The sequence below is a fragment of the Melospiza melodia genome, chromosome 4 (assembly GCF_035770615.1).
Source record: "Melospiza melodia melodia isolate bMelMel2 chromosome 4, bMelMel2.pri, whole genome shotgun sequence".
Taxonomy (NCBI): Eukaryota; Metazoa; Chordata; class Aves; order Passeriformes; family Passerellidae; genus Melospiza; species Melospiza melodia.
This window is the reverse complement of record NC_086197.1, coordinates 80,056,718-80,078,460: the sequence shown is the minus strand read 5'-3', so window position 1 is coordinate 80,078,460 and position 21,743 is coordinate 80,056,718. Positions and strand designations below refer to the sequence as shown.

Here is a 21,743-nt window from a genome sequence, read left to right as displayed (position 1 = left end):
GCTTATATTAGATAAGTTGGTTCTACAGGGCAGTACATTTAGATTTGTTTTGGTGTAGGTCCCCATTGCCGGGGCAAAGCAGTACAGCAAGACCGTGAGGAACATCCCCTAGAGAGGGGCAGTGCAGGATGTTCCTGGGCAGGGAACATTCAGCTCAGTTGCCAAAACCTTCCTTTGGAAGGAATCCTGAACAGGATTTGGCTTCAGTACCCAACTGGAATGGCAAAGCCCAGCCCCAGGTCAGGATGGGCTCCAGCACCGCATCTGAGAGGTGCCAAAACACTGGGCCTGGCTGAGTGTCCACCCTCACACAAGGTCTGAAAACACGCCTTGAAAATAAGGTAGTCAAGCAATGGCTGGCAGCAGAGTGTTCCCCCAAACCTCTCCACAGGGGAGGGGGAGGGAGAGGCGACTCCTCCAGTCAGCACCCCCAGCAAGGAAGAGACACCGTTGCCCTTCCCTCAAAGACTTCAGTTGGTTTAGAGGTTTCACGGATCAGGTAAGCCAACCCACTGCAACTCCCTATTTTTTCGTCCCAACCACAACCTTTCCTTTTCTTCTTCTGCTGCTAAACCACGGGGGTGGATAGGGAGGAGAGCAATGCGTGCGTGGGGCCCGGGTAGCGGTAGCGGGGACACTCCCCTCCGCCACCATTGCGCGCCGGCCGCCCGCGGCGAGGTCCCGCTCCCCCTCCGCCTGTCTCCGGGCCGCCGTATGGAGCACGGGGAGCGGGTGGGTGGGGAAGCCCGAGCGCCCGGCGGCGGCACTCGCTCGCCTCTGCCGGCGCAGGGGGCGGCTCGGTTCGGCTCGGCAGCCCCGCCTGCGCGGCGCCGCAGGGGTTAAGCGCCCTCGCTGCCGGCGGGATCGCTGCCGGCGGGGAGCGGGTTAAGCGCCTGGCGGCGGCGGCTCCGCCACTCGGCTCCGCACCGCGCTCCGCGCCGGAGCCGATACAGCGGGAAGATGGCGACGGAGGGAGCGAGCGGCGAGCCCGGCTCTGGCGGGCGGGAGGACTCGGCGGCCACGGCAGCGGTAATCGGCCTGGCGGGAGAGGGGGGTGCGATCCAGCCGCGGCGAGGAGGGTTTCCCCATGGCGCTGGGACGAAGCCGTGCCCGGAGACCTGCCTCCGCCGCTCCGTCCCTCCGCCCTCCTTGTCCCCCGGGGCGGGACGGGGTTCGCTGTGGGACCCGCCGCCGCCGAGCCCCGTCCCGCCCCGGGCAAGAACAGAGAGAGGCGCGGGGTCTGCTGCGGCTCTCCCTCTTCCCTCAGCGGGGGCGGTGGGTTGTCGCCCCCATTGTTCCTCCCGCTGCTCCGGCGCGGGGAACGGCGTGCGGCGCCCGTGAGGGGCATGGAGGGGGCTCCGCTCCCCGTCTCGCCTCTCCCGCACCCACCGCCCTTCCCGCTGCTTCGCACGGCGAGGGAGCTGCGCCCCGGCTCTCCGGGAGGGCTGAGGTGCTGACAGCGGCTGGGGCGGCGGGACCTGTCAGATCGGGGCGCGGGGAAATGTTGCTCTTTAACCCTTTGCCGGGCCCGCAAGGCGCTTGGCTTTCGCCTGCCGCTCGTGAGGCGTTTTCGGGGCAGAGGCACCGTCCTATTCCCCCGCCCCAAGTCCCTGTCCCGAGCCCCGGGTGTGTGGAGACCTCTCGGCTCCCAGGGCCCGCGCCCCAGGGGCAGGATCTGGCTCCCCGCTTCAGATATCCTCAGAAGCGGAGCAGAACGCCCTCCCTGCTGGCGTGTCCTCTCTGCGGGTGGGTGAGGCAGCTGGGAGGGATGCGGTGCGGTGCCAGCCGATGGTTACAGCGGTGTCGGGGGGGGGCTGCGCTCCCCTGGGCCGGCCCTGGGCTCCTCTCTCCTGCTCCACACGCCCCCAGGCAAGGCTGCGAGGCTCGTCTGCTCGGGCGGTCTGCGCCTCTGCTGGGCCGTGGCTCCTCCTCGCCCGTGCTGTGGCAGATCTCTGGCAGCCCGGCGGCTCTCCCTCTCCCGCTGCATCCCGGACCTGCCGTGGTCCGGCCTGTCTGGGCACTTCCCGGGCGGAGCAGCCCTCGGTACTCGCCTGGCCGACAGCCGCAGCTCCCGGCTCAGGCTGGGGCTGCTCGGTCTCGTAGCCACATGCGAAGTTGAGGGCGGTAAGACCGCGGTGGTGCCCGTTCTGATCGGGATCGTTCCTGACGGCGATGACTCCCGAAGCTAGGGGCACTAATTTCTCTGAAATTTAGGTTATTGCCAGCATTTTATTGTTATTATCTTGTTTACTTCCAAACAGGCACTAGTTCTTATCTGAAACCTTGTTCCAACTGTGTACATAATTGTCCTTGGTGTCTTAAAATCTGCGGTGTTGTGGAAATTCAGTTTTCCTTTAAAAAAGCAAATCTAACACAGTGCATATTTATAACATCACTGTCTATTAAAACAATGACATAATGATAAAATGGATATTAAGGTAAGAATTACTAAAAACAAGCTTAAATACTTTAAAGCCCAGGTTTTCATCAAAATTATTTATATTAAATTCTTTACTATATTCATATTAATACTGCCTTAATTTTCAGTTTTAAAATATCAAACAAGTAGCCTGTAATCAAATAGCACTTCAGTATTGCACTGTTAGGCAATGGAGTATAAGCCACTCATGCAATTTGGTGTTCTCATTGTGAAAGGTAGGAGGGCTATTTCTCCACTGTGCACTCATTTTAAAATATGTTTTTAAAAGTGAAGAGATGATAGGATGTAAACTGTGTGTTTCTCCCTAACAAAAATGATAGCTATGCTTGAGCAATAACAAAATATTTTTAAATACTGCTTTCCTTTTTAACTTATCTTCGGTTACTAATTTTTTGGTTTATGGTTTTTTCCTTACCAGTATAAATATTTTATTGTTGATTAATTTTCTCTTGGAAAATAAAAAGAAAACCTTTGTGCAATTATTTTTTAAAAAAGCAATACATTTATAATGCCTAAATATTTATTTTGTAGGGTTAGTATGAATAGCCTTTATTTTCTGTCTTTAAACTAGAGATACAGAATTATGAATTGGATCATCTGGCTTACTTTTTGGATGACCATAATGATTCAGATGACTGTTTTATAAGTCACACTAAACTTCAACTTATAACAAAATATTGTTTTAAGTACAGTTTTAGGTTAGGGCTTTTTTTGGGTTTTAGTTTTGTTCTGTTTTATATTTTTTTCCTTCTAGTTCTCAGAATTCTGATTGCACAAATGGTGCAGTAAAAAGCTGTGAGCTTTCCTGAGCTTTTTCTGAAGAAGCAGTATTTGTATTAGTAATGTGTTAATGTGTAAGTTTTATGCTGCAAGCAGAAGAACAGCACAATAGGGTTTCTTGATACTAAAGTCTATTCTTGTGTCTTGATACATTATCAATAGCATCACTGGAAAATAAAGAGTTTTTCTGCTCTTTTCAGAAGCACTGTAGAAAAGAAAGGGAAGTGCTTTACATTCACCAGGGAATTTGACTGGAAAAGCCTAGACTGTTCTATAGTGTGTTACATTTAGGAGCAAAACTGATAATCTTGTTATTCTGAGTTTCCTAGGATAAAGCACAGCATTTGGTGAGCCCATCCCTTCATTCCCACAAAATACTGGTATTTTTATGGTGGTAAGGATGACAGGCAGGAATGGCAGGGGAGTGGTTCTGGTCCTTTTTCATACCTGCTCAGCATGATTGCACTGAAGTCACTGAAATTGTGTTGATGCAGCTTGGACTAGAATTGAGAGAAGACATATGTGTGTGTTTTAAAACATCTTTGAATGACTTCCATCTGCCTAATGTCTACCAATAATGATTATATAATAGCAAGAAATAATCCAATTTGACAGTCTTTTTGTTGAAACATTGAACATCAGCCTGCTGTGCAGAGAGGGTTGGCTTGTCACACACTTTAGCTTCAGTGTAGATTTAACAAAGCCTATGAAAAGCCTGTTATATCAAACATGAAGTCTGTTGAAATTATTCAGTAAAATTATGGGGTTTGATTTTGCTTGACCAGTAATCAAAAGCATAAATGTTATTTTCCCCTCAAAGACAGTACCTTCAGCTGTCTGTAAAGCTGTACACGTAGTGGATATTGATAGAGTGCAACCTTGACTGCACTAGAGTGAGTAAGGATGTTGCTACAAAATTGCACTGAGAATGTGTGCATACCCCACAGGATCACTCTGGGTTGCTGTGGGTCATGTAACAGTACAAAAAAGTTGCACTACATTAAAAACCATCAATACTAAAAAAAAAAAAAGTAAACCGAGAGAAATTCCATGATACTTTGTGGTGACATTGTGGGGTGTTTTATGCCTACCTTGGTGTATTCACTATTTATTGATCTGTAAGAATATTAGTAGTAGAACTGCCATTCTGGTCAATATAATGAAATGCTAAATTATGGCTTGATGATATCAATTATATTGGCTGATTTAGATCAGTTGGAAAGATTCTTATCTGAAAACTACTGCAAGTAGTAGAAAATGAGACCATAGCCTTGAAAAGCAAAGACTATATCTCTTACAAGAGATGACATCCTAGAAAAAGGTCACTTACAAAAGGACCATTAGCAACCCTGTTATCATCTGAATACAAGTTTTCAGTGTTGCATTATCGTTCAGAGGAGGTATTTTCTCCTAGTCAGGTGTGTGATGCCATCGTGTTTCAGCGTGTAGGTGACATGCAGAGACAGCACAGTTCTGTCTGTTCTAGTGCTCCTGCTTCTCTCTGGTGAGACATTGCTCTCCATCCATCTTGCAGTGACACTTCCATCCTCCTTTCTTTCTCTCCTCCCCCTTCTCCAAACTACAGCACTGCCTTTTCTATGCCTTCTACTCCACAACCTGCAGCACGTCTTCTCTTCCTGTGTTGTGAAGATCTTTGGGGATGAGAAAAGAAAGCCACTGAATGCAGTCCACTTTGTAAATGTTCCTTTCTCTTCTGAGTGTGGACTGTCACACTGTCTGTCATTAGAGGGGAAGTGCAGAGGTGAAAATTCTGAGCCAGATATGTGAAAGGGACATGGGAGGTGTAAAGCTGATGGATGCAGTAAGTTCTGTTGTTTCCCCTACTGCTTTGACTTCATTTGTGTGAGCATTGTTTTGGCCTCAGAGGGGATATAACGAGATAGAATAGAGTTGGAAACTGGGACAGGAAGAAAAGATCTCAGGAAGACAGCAGTTTGCAGTCTGGTTGTGCACCTACTCCTACCCAGGAAAAGGAACAATTGATTTAAAACAGCTGTATAATCCTTGAACATATAAGCCAGAAGCTGTCAAGGAGGCTTAGGGGAGATGTACTGGTATGTACAAGTGATACATGAGTTAAAGCTTTCTTGGGCCTTGTTTTGGTTCTCCCATAGCACAAAGTAAGGTGTAAAATTCTGGCCAACAGAGATAGCTTCAACAGTGTGTACCCATACCTGTATTTAACCTGTAATTACTAATTGTGACTTATTTGGAAGCAACTTGCTGAACATAAATTGCACATTAAACCTAAGAATTTAAACATGTTTATAGAAGATTTGTGGACCTCAATCTTTATAGAAGCCTAAGTTGCACTGAACCTAGCTTACACTGAACTAAAAAATGGCAAAGTATCTTTGTAGCTTTTAATAGATTGCAGAAATGTTTTAACAGCTGTGACAATATCTGGGTATGTATAAAGGTCAGTGTCTTAGTAATTTTGTAGGAGTTGGGGGCTGGTTGGTTGGGGTTTTTTTGTTGTTATTTCCAAAACAAATTTCCCAGCTCTGAGGTATATTTGTGGTTAATGTTGAAACTGTTAAAAGTTTTGCTGTTGGTTGAAGCCAGGAAAGCCCACAATAGCTAACCAAAACCTCCCCCACACTGTTTAAAGAAAACCTTCTGATAAACCCAGAAAGCTGGGGAGGTGTGCTTGAGGAGGGCAGAATAAGTGGGTAACTTCTTGTGGTGAACAATCCAATAAAAATCATTGAGCTAATGGATGTTATAATTAAATGCATATACAGTACCCTCATGATCCCTTAGGTATGACTATGAAATTTTATGAGTCTTGAATGTTAACAGCAGATGATATTCTCTTCAGCAAAAAATTCCATATTAGTTGGGGAGCAAATTCAATGACATTGCTTTTCCTTGGAGGATATTTCTCTGCTTTCATACCTGTTTCTGTTACTAAGAAAATTTCCTAAAGGTTATATCTTCTGAAGTTCACCTTGGATGTGGTGGGGAATGGGCATGTATTTTTGCATCAGATAATTTCTAGTGAAGAAGAGGATCACAGATTCTTACCCTAGTTTCAGACTAAAGAACAGGCCTTCCACAGGCAAAGCAATAAACTGTGGTTTTCCCTGAAGTATTCATGAGTACTGTGTGGATATTATAACCACTTCTTTTAGCAGTCTCTCTGTTTGCAGTTTTCTTTATTAGAAAAGGGCTATGATTCATTTGACCACATACCCACTTCCTTTTATAGCTGGTGAAGTAAGTGGCTAGAAGGAATAACCTGTTATAGAAAAAGGTTTGTGAACTTCACTGGTTTTGAGTGAAGTGACTTAGGCAGCTGGCTCTTGAAGGTATGGGTAGAGGTGTGAATGGGTTCAAAACATTTAAATTTAGGTGTCTATGTTTATGCACCATATTTAATATCCTATTACAGTCAGTGGAGCCATGAGCAAATAGTTCTGCTGGTGGTTAGCTGAAGAGCTTTTTTGTTTGTTTGACTGGGCTGATTCTACTCCATTGAAAATAAAAGGACCTCAAGTACCTGGCTAGCACAGCTGGTACCATTAGGAACCTCCTTTACATACACACATACAGGACACACACCTTTAGGTTTCACCTTTAGTGGCCCCTAGGGGTACTCTGGGGCATCCCAGCTGGACTTCTGCTGCTAGTCCAGTTGGCATGGATGACTCTCCTAAGTTCTGGATCAAATCTGCCTGTCTCAGAAAAGCTGTCTCTGAGTCCTGGGACATTTCAAATCATAATAAGTAGTTCTCTATGGGAAACTAAAGAGAATTAGTGAAAATAGGTATTTATACTTGATCAGATGAGTTGTACCTGGGAAACATACTTGGTGTTTTAAAACATACAAGCCACGGTTGTGTTTCTCTGGTGCAGTTGTTTCATGGGTCTGGCAGATGTGGGGCCATCACTATACTAGAAGTTTATTTTGTGTAGCCTAATAAGTAATAGCAAATCTTTTTAATTTTTAGAACCTTATCTGGGAAGTCTGCTATGTGAATCCTCAAGAGGATTCTGTGTATTGATGAGAACTCAAGTTAAAATATGTAATAAATGTAGATATGTACCTTTCCCTTCCCTTCTGAGAATACTTCTTCTTTTACTTTATACAGCTTTTCCCTATGTGTCTTCTTGTACACTGTTTTTATTCTTCTCCCTGCCCCACTCCCACCCTTCCAGCCCTCAATTATGTTCCACAGGTTTCTTGCCCAAGTCCTGGATTATTACTCCATCTTTTAAACAGCTTTCTGAGCAAGAAGGAGCTTGTTTCCTATGATCATTTGTGATTAATTCCTAATTAATCACAATTAGCTAATTTTTTTTTTGCCTTTATGTTTAGGGAAGGTACAAAGTTGTGGCTTTTATACTTTACCTATCTCTTTGAGCTTCGGCTGAAGGCAGCAGAGTTTTGAACAGTTGCTGCAATAGCAGAATGAGCAGCACCTTTAGTTCCTGAGGTTGCCAGTGCTATCCACCAGGCCATGTCTGCAAAACCAAACTATTAGCACTACCAATCTCATATGTTTCTGGGTTTTTTTTTTGTTTTGGTTTTTGGTGTTTGTGTGGTTTTGGTTTCTTTTTCAGAGTGGGGTGATGCATTTAACTGTAAAGACTTTTACCATTTCTACTCTAAATTGCTTTGCATGTGAGAAAGACTCCTGTGCCTCATGGTGACCTTCCAATTTCATCTTCTTTCTATTTTTTCCAAAGGCAATGGAGGCTGGAAAATGCCTTTCCAATTTGATCACTGCTCTTCTGAGTAGTCCTTCTCTTGTTCAGAATTGATGGATTTTTCTTCCTTTTGGCTTGGCAGAGCTTATTTTAGTCTTTAGCAATGCTGGTATCATTTTGCCTGTATGGTTTTTGTGACACACATGCAGGTAGTTGGATGAGTTTATCTAATTAGCAGTTTGCTGTGTTGTTGGTGCAGGCAACATACACCCCTGACAAAACTGATCTGGAAGAATAACATGGAGTTTTGGAGACAGAAAGAACTGAAGTAGTGTTTTTCAGGTACTTTATTCTTATAGATCAAATAAACCAAACATTTTGAAATATGAAAGAGGTAGAGGAAGAAGTTCTCTTGTGTTTTGGTTGTATATATGAAATATCTTTTAGGGCAATGTATTGCCATATCTCTGTATAAAACCAATACAATGGCTGGCTTGGTTACATAGTTGTTAAGTTGATGGTTAAATTTTTACAACCTGGCACTCTACCACAAGTACTCTAGCAAAACCCCAGGTGACACATAAGTCATGAGGTACTAATGCATTCATTATTTTCTGGAGTTCTAAGACTTAGTGCTTCACTGGAAGATGTTAGGAAGAACACTTCTCTAGATCTGACCAGCAGTTTTTTCTATGACTTGGCCAAACAGTGCTGCATCTGAATAAGAACTTGGGGCAGGCCTGCCATGACTGACATCTTGATGCACAGAAGATGGCACAGAGTGTTTAAGAGGGAGGATAGTTTTATTTCATCATATGCTTTATCTATTCAGGTCTTTAAGATGTTTTTAAACTGTCCTTGGGAATATTTCAGATGTTTAAACTATGCATTTTGGTCCAGTTGGGTTATGTTGCAGCTCTGTGAGTGCTGATTCAGGGATGTGTATGGGGAGAAGACATGGTAGCATCTTCAGTGACTGCCATACACCTTCTTATCCTGTGTGAATGGATTTGATGTTGCTTGTCCATAGTGAACAAGTTGAAGATGACATTAAAGTACGGGAAAAAAAGTAGTCATTCCAATTTCAGAATTTGTCAAATAAAGTTGTGAGGAAAAAAAGCCTCAATGAGCATAAAATTATTAATAAACAAGACCAGAAAAATGATGTTATTATCTTTCATCCTAAAAAGAATTTTTCTGTTTGTGTGTCTCTTCTGGTTGATTGTGGACAGTTTCATACTTTAAAATGAGAAGGCATCAGACAGAAGTAACTGACAAAAAAGGTGGTGATTCTACACAAAATGTGTAGTTGTGCTATGGAATGCTGTGGATGCTAAAATTACATAAAGATTCAAAGAGCAAGGGGGCAGGTTCACAACAGATATGTCAGCTGACGGCTGCTATATACAAAATGACAATTTCTGGCTCAGAAGGTGAACAAGCTGAAAATTGCTGGAGCTTGAGAGACTATTTCTGGGAAGTATCATTAAGGGCTTGTTTTGTTCTAGTCCTGATCTCAAGGCATCCCTTGTTGGCTGCTTTTGGAGACAAGATGCTTGGGTAAGTGGGTTTTTAGCCTCATATGCTAGAGTCATTTAGATATGAAGTGGTTTGGCTAGTTCTTATTTCATGTCTTTAAAATTAAAAATATAAAAATCATTTTACTATCTTGTTGGAATGTCTTTCTGTTAAAGTTTCTTTGTGTTTATTTATATCTAACCGTTAATTACTAAAAAGCACACTTAACTGCTAGTTTTTGCTGTCTTTTTATGTTCTAGTTCAAGGTGCACACTTGAAAAAAATTTTTGTAATTGCTTAATCAGACACTTAGTTAAAAATCTCATCACTGCACCGCAGTATGTTGAAGAATGTCTATGTTTTTTTTAAGAATATTTTCATTTATATCTCAGGAAAGACTGCAGATATTAGATGTTTCACCTGTGAGGGACAGTCTTTTGACAAAGATCTGCCTTTATACATGTGCTGTATTTTTTTGGGTGCCCAGCTATTACTTGCTTTCTATGTAAAAAAAAAATAGCCCTGTATTAGTTTTCCATCTGAAAAATTGAGACTTTCTTATAAAAGAAGTGGTATGAAGAAACCAATTTCTATCCCTGAAGTATTAGGTTTTGTGAAGTGGTTTGCAGAAGAAGGATGGTAGATAAGTGGTCCTTGTATCTGACCGAATTAAATTTAGTAATTAGAAGTGCCAAGTGTGAAAACTGCCGCAGCCAGGAAGGTAAAATCTACTCTACTGACACTAGATTACATGAGGAGCTGTAAAAGTTTAGTGACTTCTCATTTTATATGTGTCCTTAGATCAGCATTATATGAGCATTATATAGAATTGTGAGGAGCACTGTGAGAGGCTGCTGCAGCATATATTGGAAAAAAGCCTTCAGAGAAACCAGTTGTTTCTCATGATTCATTGGTATGGAGAGTAAGAGCTATTTTTTGGATTGCTGGAATAGTTGACCCAGGCAGCAAAAATAGAAGATAACTGTTGTTCAGCCTAAAGTTCTGGATGGAATGGATGGCCCCATCTTCAAAACAGTTATGCTTAATAGAAATAGGGTGATTGGAGCATTTCTTATGAGGACAAACGAGGGAACCTCATCCTCAGCCTCATCTGAAGGGAGGGTGCCAAGGGGATGGAGCCCAGGCTGTGCTCAGTGGTACCAAGCGGTCACAGGAGAGGCAATGGCAGAACGTGGTGCACAGCAAGTTCCACCTGAGTATGAGGAGGAACTTCATTACTGTGCAGGTGAGTGAGCACTGGAGCAGGTTGCCCAGAGAGGCTGTGGAGATATTCAGGATGTGTCTGGACATAACCCTGTGCTCTGGGATGCCCCACTTGTGCAGGGAGCTTGATCCGTGTTACTCGCCTGAATGAGGAAACTCAAGCCAACATATAGTGCATGTAAACAGCTGAAGCTCTGGCACAGAGTTCTAGCCATTTGTGCACCTCTGCATCTTTTAACTGCAAAGTAAAAGTGTAACACTAATACTAGCACAGATCCAACTTTTGGGTATTTTAGATCTATGGCCTTCTAGCCTGAGGGAAGAACAACTGTTCTGCCATCCTCTAGCCTTGAAAAAGTAGAAATGGTACTTGCCTTAATCCTTATTGGATTTTTCTCTACTGAAGTTAAGTTTTGAGTAGCTGAATGTTAAGATTGTATGTGCTTTGGAGAAAATACAGTATATCCACATACATTGCTCACCTAATTTGGTGATTACTTCACAGTAACAGCAACAGATTACTTCACACTGAAGATAGCTGAGTGTTTGCTTTGCAGGGCTTTCTAGTTAACACATCTAGATCATAGCTAGGAGTCTAGTGTTTACCTTACAGGAAATAATAGCATATTGAAAATCAATCTGGGCAGCTGAATCTAGCACGTGGAATAATTTTTTTTTCTCTCTCTGAAATTAATCCCCTTCTAAATTCACTAAGTGCCTACTTGTGTTAGCATTGTGGATGGTGAAAAACAGAATTACATTAATTTTATCTACCTTTGTGATTTTGTTAATATTATAACATTTTCCTCATCACACCTCCAAAATCAAGACTTCCAGCTTTGTCATGTTTTCCCATATAGTACTTACTCCTTTTCTCTTCATTCTTTTGGTTAGCCAATTCTATACTTTTTAGATAAAGACTTTATGCAGTCCTTGAGATGTGGGATTACCAGGGGTTTATATAGCAGTAAAAGGAGGCTGTTCACCTGTAAGTGAAGAATTATGTGCCAGCTTCCACATGAAATAGCTGTATCTGCCACTTCTCTGTCCTTTTTCCAGGCAATTTATGAAGAACTTGAATAAGGCTGGTCCCAGAGGTGCCCCCTGCTTTCCTGTTTCCATCTTGGAGCGTGGTTGTTACCCATGATGTTTGTTTCCTATCCATTAAGTGTCTTTTATTCTTACACATTTGGATAGGAGTTTCTGTATAATATGGGATGCAGAACCTTGTCCAAAGCTTCTGGAAAATTCAAATTCATCAGTGTCCAGTGGATCCACTTTACCGTGTGCCTGTTGATGTTGTTACAGAACTGCTACAGTTTGTGAAGTGAATTTGTTTTTACGGAGGCCGTGCTGGTATTCCCAGTGTACACTGAGTATGTGCTCAGTGATTTTATTCATCAGTATAAACCCGTTCTCCTGTCTTGCCCAGGGTGGCAGTCAGACCTACACCATTGTTATTAACTGTGGAATGAAAAGACACTGCTGCTAAGAATGTTAGTGCCTCCTAAACCTGAACTGTTCCCTCCAGCCAAACAAATGAGACTGCAAATAAAGCATGCACATAAGACTTCATGTCTTTTCACAAATTGTTCTTCAGAAGTTCACCTTGGGCCCAGTGTGTGGTGGTAACTTGGTAGCTGTTTGCACAGGTGCCTTAGGTGTGCTGTGGTTAAGATCCTTTCCCCCTCTCTTGCCTTCCTCCCTGTAGTGCTGTTTCACATCTCTTCAATTGTTTCAGCCTCTGTGAAACTGCACAAGGGAACAAAGTCACAAAGTTAGCTGCTTTACCATTTCACCTTCATCATTCACAAGACATTGCAGGACTGATCCTTTGCAACAATTTGAAACAATATAATATGGGAGAGCTTTAATTTCTGTACTTAAAAAAATAATCAGACTATCTGCTATTAATTTTGACTTTATATAGAACAAATAAAGACACCAGCTTTTGACAGCTGTAGATGAATGCTGACACATCTGTGTTTTACAGTAAATTACAGCAACTATTGTAGTCAGTGTGCTCATCAGTGTTTTATTTCTTACAGACAAGAGAGTTTGATGTGGATAACCTGAGCAAGCCAGAACTGAGAATGCTTTTGAGTGTAATGGAAGGAGAGCTAGAAGCACGAGACCTTGTGATCGAAGCCTTGCGGGTAAGTTACTCCGTTGTTGTGGTTTGCTTTTAGGCTATTTTTGAAATTCTCTTTTGCCTCTTCCTTTGTACTGTACATAGAATATTGTTAGTGGAGGAGTAAATTGTGATTTTTAAAGTTTTGGTTTCCTGAATGTCAATAATCACAAAATACGTTCTTGTTTAGTTGTTGCCATTTGATATTTCTGTGTAAGTTTGGTCTAAAACACCAACAAAACTTCAAACAAATAAGTGAAAACCCTGTGATATTGCTTGCTCTTTAAATTACTTTATATTCTAAAGTCTGTTATTTGTGAAAGGAAGGAATTACTTCAAAGAAAAATTCGGTCCATTTGTAATTTGTTCTGATGGGCTATATTTATTCATACACTCCATTCAGTGCTCTCATTTTCAGTGAGATGGAAGTAGGGACAAATATTTTTGTAGCTTTTTTTGTTTGCTTGCCTTTTTTAATATAAGGTGAAATACAAGATACATGCTCTTAACAGCACATACAAGTATTTGGTTAGATTTTTATTGTTAGGCACATGTGAAGGTTAGTTTTCTGCTTCAGAAGATTGCAGTCTGAAAGGCAACTTAGTTGGAACTAAGTTTGGAAATGTACAAACAAAACTAATTAAAATACAATTTTTTTAAAATGACCGTATTGATTTTAATGTTGATCTGGAACAAAATAAAATTTAACAGAGCTGCCAAACAGACTGCAGGTTTGGGTGAGAAACATTATTCTATGGTTTAAAAATATTTATAGCTTCATGCTTGAATAAGGTGAAATTGTACTCTTCAAGGTATTGAAAATATTGCAAAGTTAAACCTTAATGTAATAAAATACATCTAGTGCTGATTTTTAGTCGTATGTATAATGATTATCAAGTAGACTGGGAACATTTCCCATTTGAAATATCACAGTAACATAGTTAAATGCATTTTTATTCAGTTTTAAGTTGTTTTGTGATGGCTTCAGATCACCTGTTGCAAATGGAGCTTTAAAGTAGCTGACATCGATATACATGAATTAATAACTGAAGGCATTATAGGTATAAATCTCTCTTCTAAAATGTAATTATCATTTTGTAATGACAATAAGACACTAGGAGCAATATTTTTCTGGAGTATTACTGCACTTTGAAGTTATTTTTTTGTTTGGCCTTCAGTTATATGCTTATGTTGGAATGTGCTGCCTTTTCATCTTGCTGTTTCACAATTTCACGGTTCATTTTCCTGGACAAGGAATTTTATTTTCCCTGTCTGCCAGGTAAAGTTTTGTAAGGTGAAAATAATGTGCACAGCACATCCAGAAATTATTTTTTTTCTCTTCTAACTTTGAAGGAATGAAAATAGAATATTCAGTCCATTTTTTCTAGTAAATATTCAGGAACAACCTACTATGCTACATATAAAAAAGTATATATTGAAATGGATCAAAATGGAGAAAAAAAGGGGAAAATGCAGTAAACATTTAATGATAGTAAACATTAAGTATTCAGAACAGTGCAGACCCAGGAGGAAAAAAGTCTATATCAAATTCAGATGCACCTGCTGAAATGGCCAGTATGTATATAGTGAGTTTTGATGATGAACACAGATAAATATGAAAAATAGTTCAATTTCACATAAGGTATTTAAATGTTGAAATTTGGGGGGGATGGGATATTTTTGTTTCGTAGTTTTTTGGGTTTTTTTCTCCTGTATCTCAATCTCCAGTTTCTCTAAACAAACTCTGTGTATAACTCAAATCTCCCTGGCAGCTTGCCTGGTTAGCAGCACCAGTACTGGGAAGCTTGGAAGCTGTACCTGCTGAAGAACTGTAGGCTGATATGTTGTAGCATGATACTTATGGATCTTCTTGGGAAGCCACAAGTCAGCAGCATTAGTAGCTGGATTCTCTGAGCAGCACACGAAAACAACTAGCTAGCCAAATAGAAAAGTGTGTAACAAGAAAATTCCATTGGAATTGTGTCAGATTTAATACTTTGATTTGCTGCAACAAACAGGTATACATAGTTTGCTATCCTTAAAGCAAGAAGGAAATTATTTTCCTATAAGGGAAAAGACTAACATTTCAAAAAGAGATGATGGTCTGTTTCAAAATTAGTAAAGGTTTGTGAGTGTATTTTTGTGTGATGGAGACGTTGGCCTGTTGTGGGGTTTCTGTTATCCTAATAGTAGCTCAGGGCTGTTTCAAAGCCCAATTTCTATGATAGATCAGAGCCTGATAATTTCCAACAGTATAGTAGAGAATGTGTTCTTCCTTTCCTCTTAAGTGAAAGGCCAGCAGTTTGAGATTATGTGAAGAAATCTTGTTAAATTAAACATCCTGGGGGCTGGGATGGGGAGGGAAGATAAGTTTAGTTAGTAGAGTGTTGATTTTTATTAAGGTAATGGAATTTGTACCACATGATAAATTAGAAAGAATCAAACCCAGTGTCACATATAACAGTTAAAGCTTTTTATTGTGCCTTTTATTCATCATGTGCTGTAGAGTTTCCATTGGATTTTATATAAATTTTAGATACCTTGATGATCACTTTTGAAACAAAACCAAAACTTCAAGAAGAAATTTGTAGCAAATATGCAGATGTCATCTGTTTGTAACTGATTCCTGTGTGAAATAGTTACAGTAATTATTAATCAGGGCAGTTTAAGTTGCTGGACAAGTTCAGCCCTTTGAAAACCAACAGACTTGGAAAAGTAATGCTTAGAGTCAAATTTCCATGTTTATTCTCTAAGTCATAACTTAATTTACTGTGGAGAAGAGCATCAGGATTCATCTCAAAGGATCTTTGTGTAAATCTTTCTCACTAGAGCTCTGATTTTGTATAACCACTACACCAAGTGATGAACATGATTTCTCTGTTTTTGAATCTCTATTTTCTGTATTTTAGTAGCTTCATGATCATGGTTATGCTACAATTAAAATTAGATTACCATTTAAATCATTAAAATTATTCCATTAATGAGAAATAACTTGCTGATTAATTGCTATTGAGTGTCCATATAGTTAACGATGGAGGAAGACTTAACTATAGCTGCTGCCTGCATCTGTCTCAATTATCCAGATAAACTGTCTGCCTGTAATAAGGGGATCATTTATTCCTAATGTGCAGGTAATGTGGCCATATAACCACAGTACTGCTCTGACTCCCACAGCTGTGATCTCAGATACAATGTTCATTTGTTGGGTTTTTTCCCCCAGACAAACAGTGGTTGCTGTGGCTGTTTATTTTCTAGAGGATCTTTTTTATCTGCATTGACCCTCATGTGAGGAATTGATGTGGTAGTAATAGCTATCAAGAATAGGACTGTAAATACTAAATACTGCATTTTGTAGTAAATGTCTCATAAAGTTAAATCATTCGGAGGTTGTTTTTCATCTAAAATTTTAAAGCCACATTCAGTTGGGATTTCTGTTTATTGTACAAATACATTTATGTGCTTATGTAGATTTCATTAGGTGGTAAATGGTAAATTGAAAATGTATGCTTGCTTCTGTGGTATATGTTATTTAATATAAACAAAAAAGGACAAATTTTTACAATAATAGATTTTTTTAATATACCACAGTGCAAGGATTTAGAACTTTATTTGGTTGTTGAGAAAAATCACTAGTGAATTAAAAAAATATCTAAAATAACTGCCAGTACCAACAGTGGATGTATTTTTGGTTAATTAAAATTGACTGCAGTATCAGTGAGCTTTGTTCTGAGCTTAAGTGAGCTCCAAATCAACAGATTCTGTATATGTGCTTGGCTGAGTCAGGAAGACAATATGTGAATGGCAATGTGAACTTGGTTATAGGTGTTTCTTCAGTGTTGGAAAACCCTACTATATTTAATTTTTACTGTAACTTCCTAAGATATGAAAGCTTATTTTCTGTATATATGTTGGTACCAACATCTGTTTAATCTTTCACCCAGTTTTTTAAAATCTGACAAAATGCTAAACATTTCAAAAATAGGTAGTGTCATAAAACCAGGCAGCTGAGTAAGAAAATTTGTACTGTTTTTAGGGCCTTAGTTAAAGGGAAGGCAGAGATTTGTGTTGTCCTTTATTGAGCACTGTATAGGAATTGTAGAGTACAGAGCTAGGGAAAGTCAGACTTTGCTAATTGGACTGCTCAGAGAATTTGAGTCAGACTACCTAAATTTATAAAAAGATAATAAGAAAAAAATCACTGGTGTAGAAGCTAGTTCTGGGTGAATTTTATCTCCCTGATTCTAAACATTTTGTCAGGCATGCATTTTAATCAGTGGAGCTACAAATAAATCATAGTTTCTGCATTATTTCCAAGTAGAAATCCATGTAAGACAATTTGTGACTTGCCTTAGCAAAAATATATGAGTTCTTGAAGAATTCTTTAATGGAGGTACAAATATTAATGTAATGGAATAGATAGGTCAAAAGGAAGCAAATAATGCATCCTGTAACAATACCTCATACTCACATTCAAGTTTAGTCACCAATCCTATTAGCTTTATTTAAAAATCTTACAGTCTAAAAATGCAAGGTTTAAAAGGATAAACAGCTTTTAAGAGAGTATAGTGATTACTGTGTAGATTTGCACGATGTTTCTTTGACATAGCTGATGCATAGTATATTGACTGCCAGTGTTCAGCTTCCAGCTCCCCTGTTAATCATTTTAGAATTACTGGGGTATCAGTATTCAATTCCTTGAGAAATTCAGTATTTTAACACAAGTCTTTCCAAAGGGAGGATCACAGAAGGCTCACTTGTTTTAGAATTATGAGATTTTTTTCAGAAATTATGGGTAGCTTATAAGTATTGGAGTTTATAATGATAAAGGCCATTTTTTACATATCTGTTAAAAGTGTGTGTGAATGAACTGCTTGAGTGGACCTACCTTAGCAATCTGATTAAGAACATGCTTTTGAAGAAACTGTCCCCATTGTCTGCACCTAACTTTGCTTTGATTTGCCTCACAGACTACTCTTGGACTGTGTCAGCTGAACTGACAGCAGCTAGTCCCGAGTAAGGCTTCTTTGTTCTTCCAAAAAGCAGGGCCTTGGAACATAGGGTCTTTTTCCTAATGGAGTCTTTTCCTTCCCAAAGAGTGGACTGCATTTTTTGCTTAAGCTAGTTTGCTTTCAAGTCCTGGGCTGTGCATTGTGGAAGGCTTTTATTGGTAAATGTGTCTTTAAATTTTGATCCACAATGATTAAACACTCTACAGTATAGTTTTATTTTAATCTCATTGAAAAGATGAACTGTTGTGATGATAATTAGTAAAAGTAGATGTATTTCTATATCACTTTTGCAGTTCAGTAAGCATATGTATAGATCAAACAGTATTTCAGACACCCTGAGTTTATCACAGTTTATCACAAGAGTATACTGTATAGTTACCATAGATTTTTGAAGGGTCATTGGGAATGATACTGGAATTCCTTTGCAAAACGTGTGGCCTTTCAGGCTCAGCCTATGCATTTCCAGTAATGCATAGATTGTTCTTTGGAAAAAAAAAATTGCACGGAGAGCTGTAGATACTTGCAAGCTGTACTTGCCTACTTTGAAATTTCTGCTTACCAGTGAGTCCTGTCTAGGTAAAGAGCTTCTTTCAGTTGGCCAAGACAAGAGTTTTGCCTACTGTAGGCTGAGATTTTGGGTTAAAAAAATTGGATTTATCAGTTAGAGTTTCCATATCCTTGTAATGTTATTTGTTGTCTTTTGCATCTTGTCATGGGGTGATACTTGGTTTTGTCTGTGCACTGAAAGTTAAACCTTAAAATAGAGCTGTTGCCAACACAATAACTGTCAGCTGTGTATGAATAAAGTTTTTTTTTATCCTGAACTACTGCACAGTCAGCAAGATTTGTACTATAAGACTTAGGACTTCAGAATTAATTTTGAGGTTAAAGGGGAAGAACTATGGGAGATATCAGGAAAAGTGGAATGAATCCTTGTTATTTAGTTGCTCTCAAATTGACTGATAGGGAGAAAAATTACACATATATTAAGTGTAATCTGTCAAAGGGAGCTACAGATACTATAAATGTAGACCCTTACCTGCAGTAATTGTTCTAAGTTGGGAATCTAAAATGTGAATTTGAATTTCTCCTATGCATGTGAATCCTGTGAATCCAGAATGGAGTAACAGTGCACAGAAAGTGGCTTTGAAGGTTTCTGACAGCCAGTAAGGCAGCCTGTTTTGTAGCCAGGTGTCTTGGGAAAATGGTAACTCTGTAGAAGGAGGAGCAGTAGATGTTAAACTGTGTGTAACAGAAGGTTAGTGTGTTGTAGACAGTGTGATGGCAGTTGTTGGTCTTGGTGGCAGAAATGAACCATGAAATAGAAGTCAAATAAGGCCTTATTTGCATTGTCATTTTTGCATATTGTAATTTCTTTGCATAAAATTAATTTGTAATAAATTTTTGGGAGCTAATAATCTGCAGGTTGTCCTTGCTCATCTCTACATATTATGTCTTTGCTTAGCGGTTAACTACTTCTGATTTATTCAATTTAATGATGGTTGTGTATGCATTTTCTCTTCTCTTAAATATAATTTATCTTTACCTGTCCAATGTGTCTGGTTATGCTTAGAATTTTTACTTTCCTAACAAGAGTTTAGTGTACTTTTCTGGATGGATCAGACAAAATCTAGTATTTCACTATTGCAAGCTATTTAAAATTGATTTCAAGGAAATTATGAAATAGAGATAAACCTCAGATAAGTTATTGGATGAAATTATTTGTTGTAGTATTAATTTGAAACTGTTTCTATGTCTGTTCATTTCAAATTTTAGAGTAATGAAGCAATGAAGCATGCTCTTTGAACCTAATTGAAAAGGCATTGTTTATTACAGCCTTACTGTTCAGATTTTGATTTGCCCCTATTTGATCATGGTTTATATATTCTGTTACTTTATATTGTGTTATATTTACTTACATTCATTTTTTTCTAGTAGTAATTGTGTAAGTGTACACTTTGTTATGAATGGAATCAAGTCTCACTTTTTCCAATAGATGTTGGGCTTCTGACAGCAGCAATCCCTGGACTAAGTTAACTTTGATGATCTGAGTGGTCCCACTATTTTGACACATATAAAGGCCACTTCTAGAATTTATTGCCAAAATAAATTTTCAGGCATGTTAAATCACTTCTTGTGGTAGTTATTTGCTGTTCACCAAAGGGGGACATTAAGCTTTTCCTAAACCATCTGCATCTGTGCTGCTTCACTACTCAGGTGAATTCACAGAATCACAGAATTTCTAGGTTGGAGGAGACCTTTAAGATCATTGAGTCCAACCCATGTTCTACTACCTCAACTAGATCATGGCACCAAGTGCCACATCCAGTCTTCCCTTAAACACATCGAGGGATGGTGACTTCACCATCCTGTATTCCAGGCTCTCCTAAAGCTGGAGAACACAATTATGAATCTATGAGGCTTATTTTCTAGTGTGAAATTCTATGGCCTTGCATTGCAAACAGCCTTTTCACTCTTCATTCCAGCAGTGATTGTTAAATTGATCATAATCTTCTTTTCTTTTTCACATAAGATCTGAATATCTTTATTGTTGGCAGGCATGATCCTACCAATTTACCTGAAAGTATTCTGCTGGTTTTTTATTTGGATAAATATTTTTTATTTTAATTTTTTTATTTTTTATTTGGATAAATTCTGTTTGCTTTTTCTACTTTATTTCTCCCACCCTTGTTTGATCTTTCTGCATAATCCAACATAAACTAGTGGGTAGAGATAGATGCACACATTATTTGTAATAGTAACAATAATAATAAAATATCACAACATGATGTTAATCTCCATTCTTTGATCTTTGTGAATTATGCAGATGTGACTTTTTTAAAATGTTTTATCTGTTTGCCATCATTACCCACATTACTGACAATGAAAAATGTAACTGGGTCATCTGTTATCTATGTTACATTACCCAAAATTTTCCATTTCCTACTTCAGGGAACACATTTTCCCTATGCCACTAAATGGTACAGGTAGTTTCACTGATAGCAATGCTCAAGTACAACTGAGTACATAACCTTTTTTCCTTGGTTTTTGTGTCTCTTCATGTTAGTGTTGCTGAAGAAGAAATTTAAAAGGTGTAAGGTTTGTTCTTGGTTCTTCCAAAAAAAAAAAAATGGTAATAATCTGTCAAAAATAACTGTGAATGAGACAAGAGATTTGATTGCAGCCCTTTTCAACACCTTTGCAAATACACAGTTTCGATTACTTTTGTTGTTCTTGGGTGTGTTTGTTCCCAGGCATTTCTCCCTCCCACACCATTTTGATGCTGTTCAAATCCTTCCACCTGCTGCTCTCACAGAGAGGGGCATAGGTCTTAGAAGCTCTGTCACTGTAGTAAAAATACTTACCACTAGGTCTCTTACTACAGACAGAGTTTCATTTTTATTAATACATGAAAAATTTGAGAAAATAGAGCAACAGTGATTATGGTGAACTAGCACTGAGGTAGCAAAGTAAAATTTCAGCTACATATTTTGGAGATATAATCTGTTACGTGACAATTTTAAAATTGCTAACTGTAATGCTATTGAAGGAGTTCTAGCTGAAAAATTGCTTTGAAGTTTTGAAAAACAGCATAAAACCCAAGACATAAAATCCAGTGTTGCTTATTTTAAAATGTGCCTTTCTATCAATCAAAAAAAATTAGTAAAATGTGTTTGCTCATTCATCTTCTTCACTATGGGTAGTATCAATAATTAAATTCTTCTTGGAGGTAATACATATTGCTCTCACAATTTACCTTCCAGTGAATATTAAAAATAAGTTGAAAACACTGAGTTCTCATAATCTGCCTCAAATAAATCTATAGAGTAAATAGAAGAGACTACTTCAGTTGAAAGGATATGAACAATGATCATCTAGTCCAGCTGCCTGACCCACTTCAGGACTGACAAAAAGATAAAGCGTGTTTTCACGAGCGTTGTCCAAGCACCTCTTGAACACTGACAGG

At 39.3% G+C, this 21,743-nt stretch overlaps 1 protein-coding gene across 2 annotated transcripts in view; it reads left to right on the top strand.

Moving 5' to 3' along the window:
* The first annotated feature begins 332 nt into the window (after nt 1–332).
* Nucleotides 333–21,743, top strand: part of CTTNBP2 (cortactin binding protein 2) — a 76,294-nt gene continuing 54,883 nt past the window's right edge. The window contains exons 1-2 of one of the 2 annotated variants that reach the window (XM_063155326.1): nt 333–499; nt 12,685–12,792. In XM_063155326.1, coding sequence (XP_063011396.1) covers nt 353–499; nt 12,685–12,792 — 255 coding nt within the window. In that variant the 5' untranslated portion in view covers nt 333–352. Of the gene's footprint in view, nt 500–895; nt 1,030–12,684; nt 12,793–21,743 lie in introns of those variants that run through there. The other variant, XM_063155327.1, reaches the window with a different exon arrangement.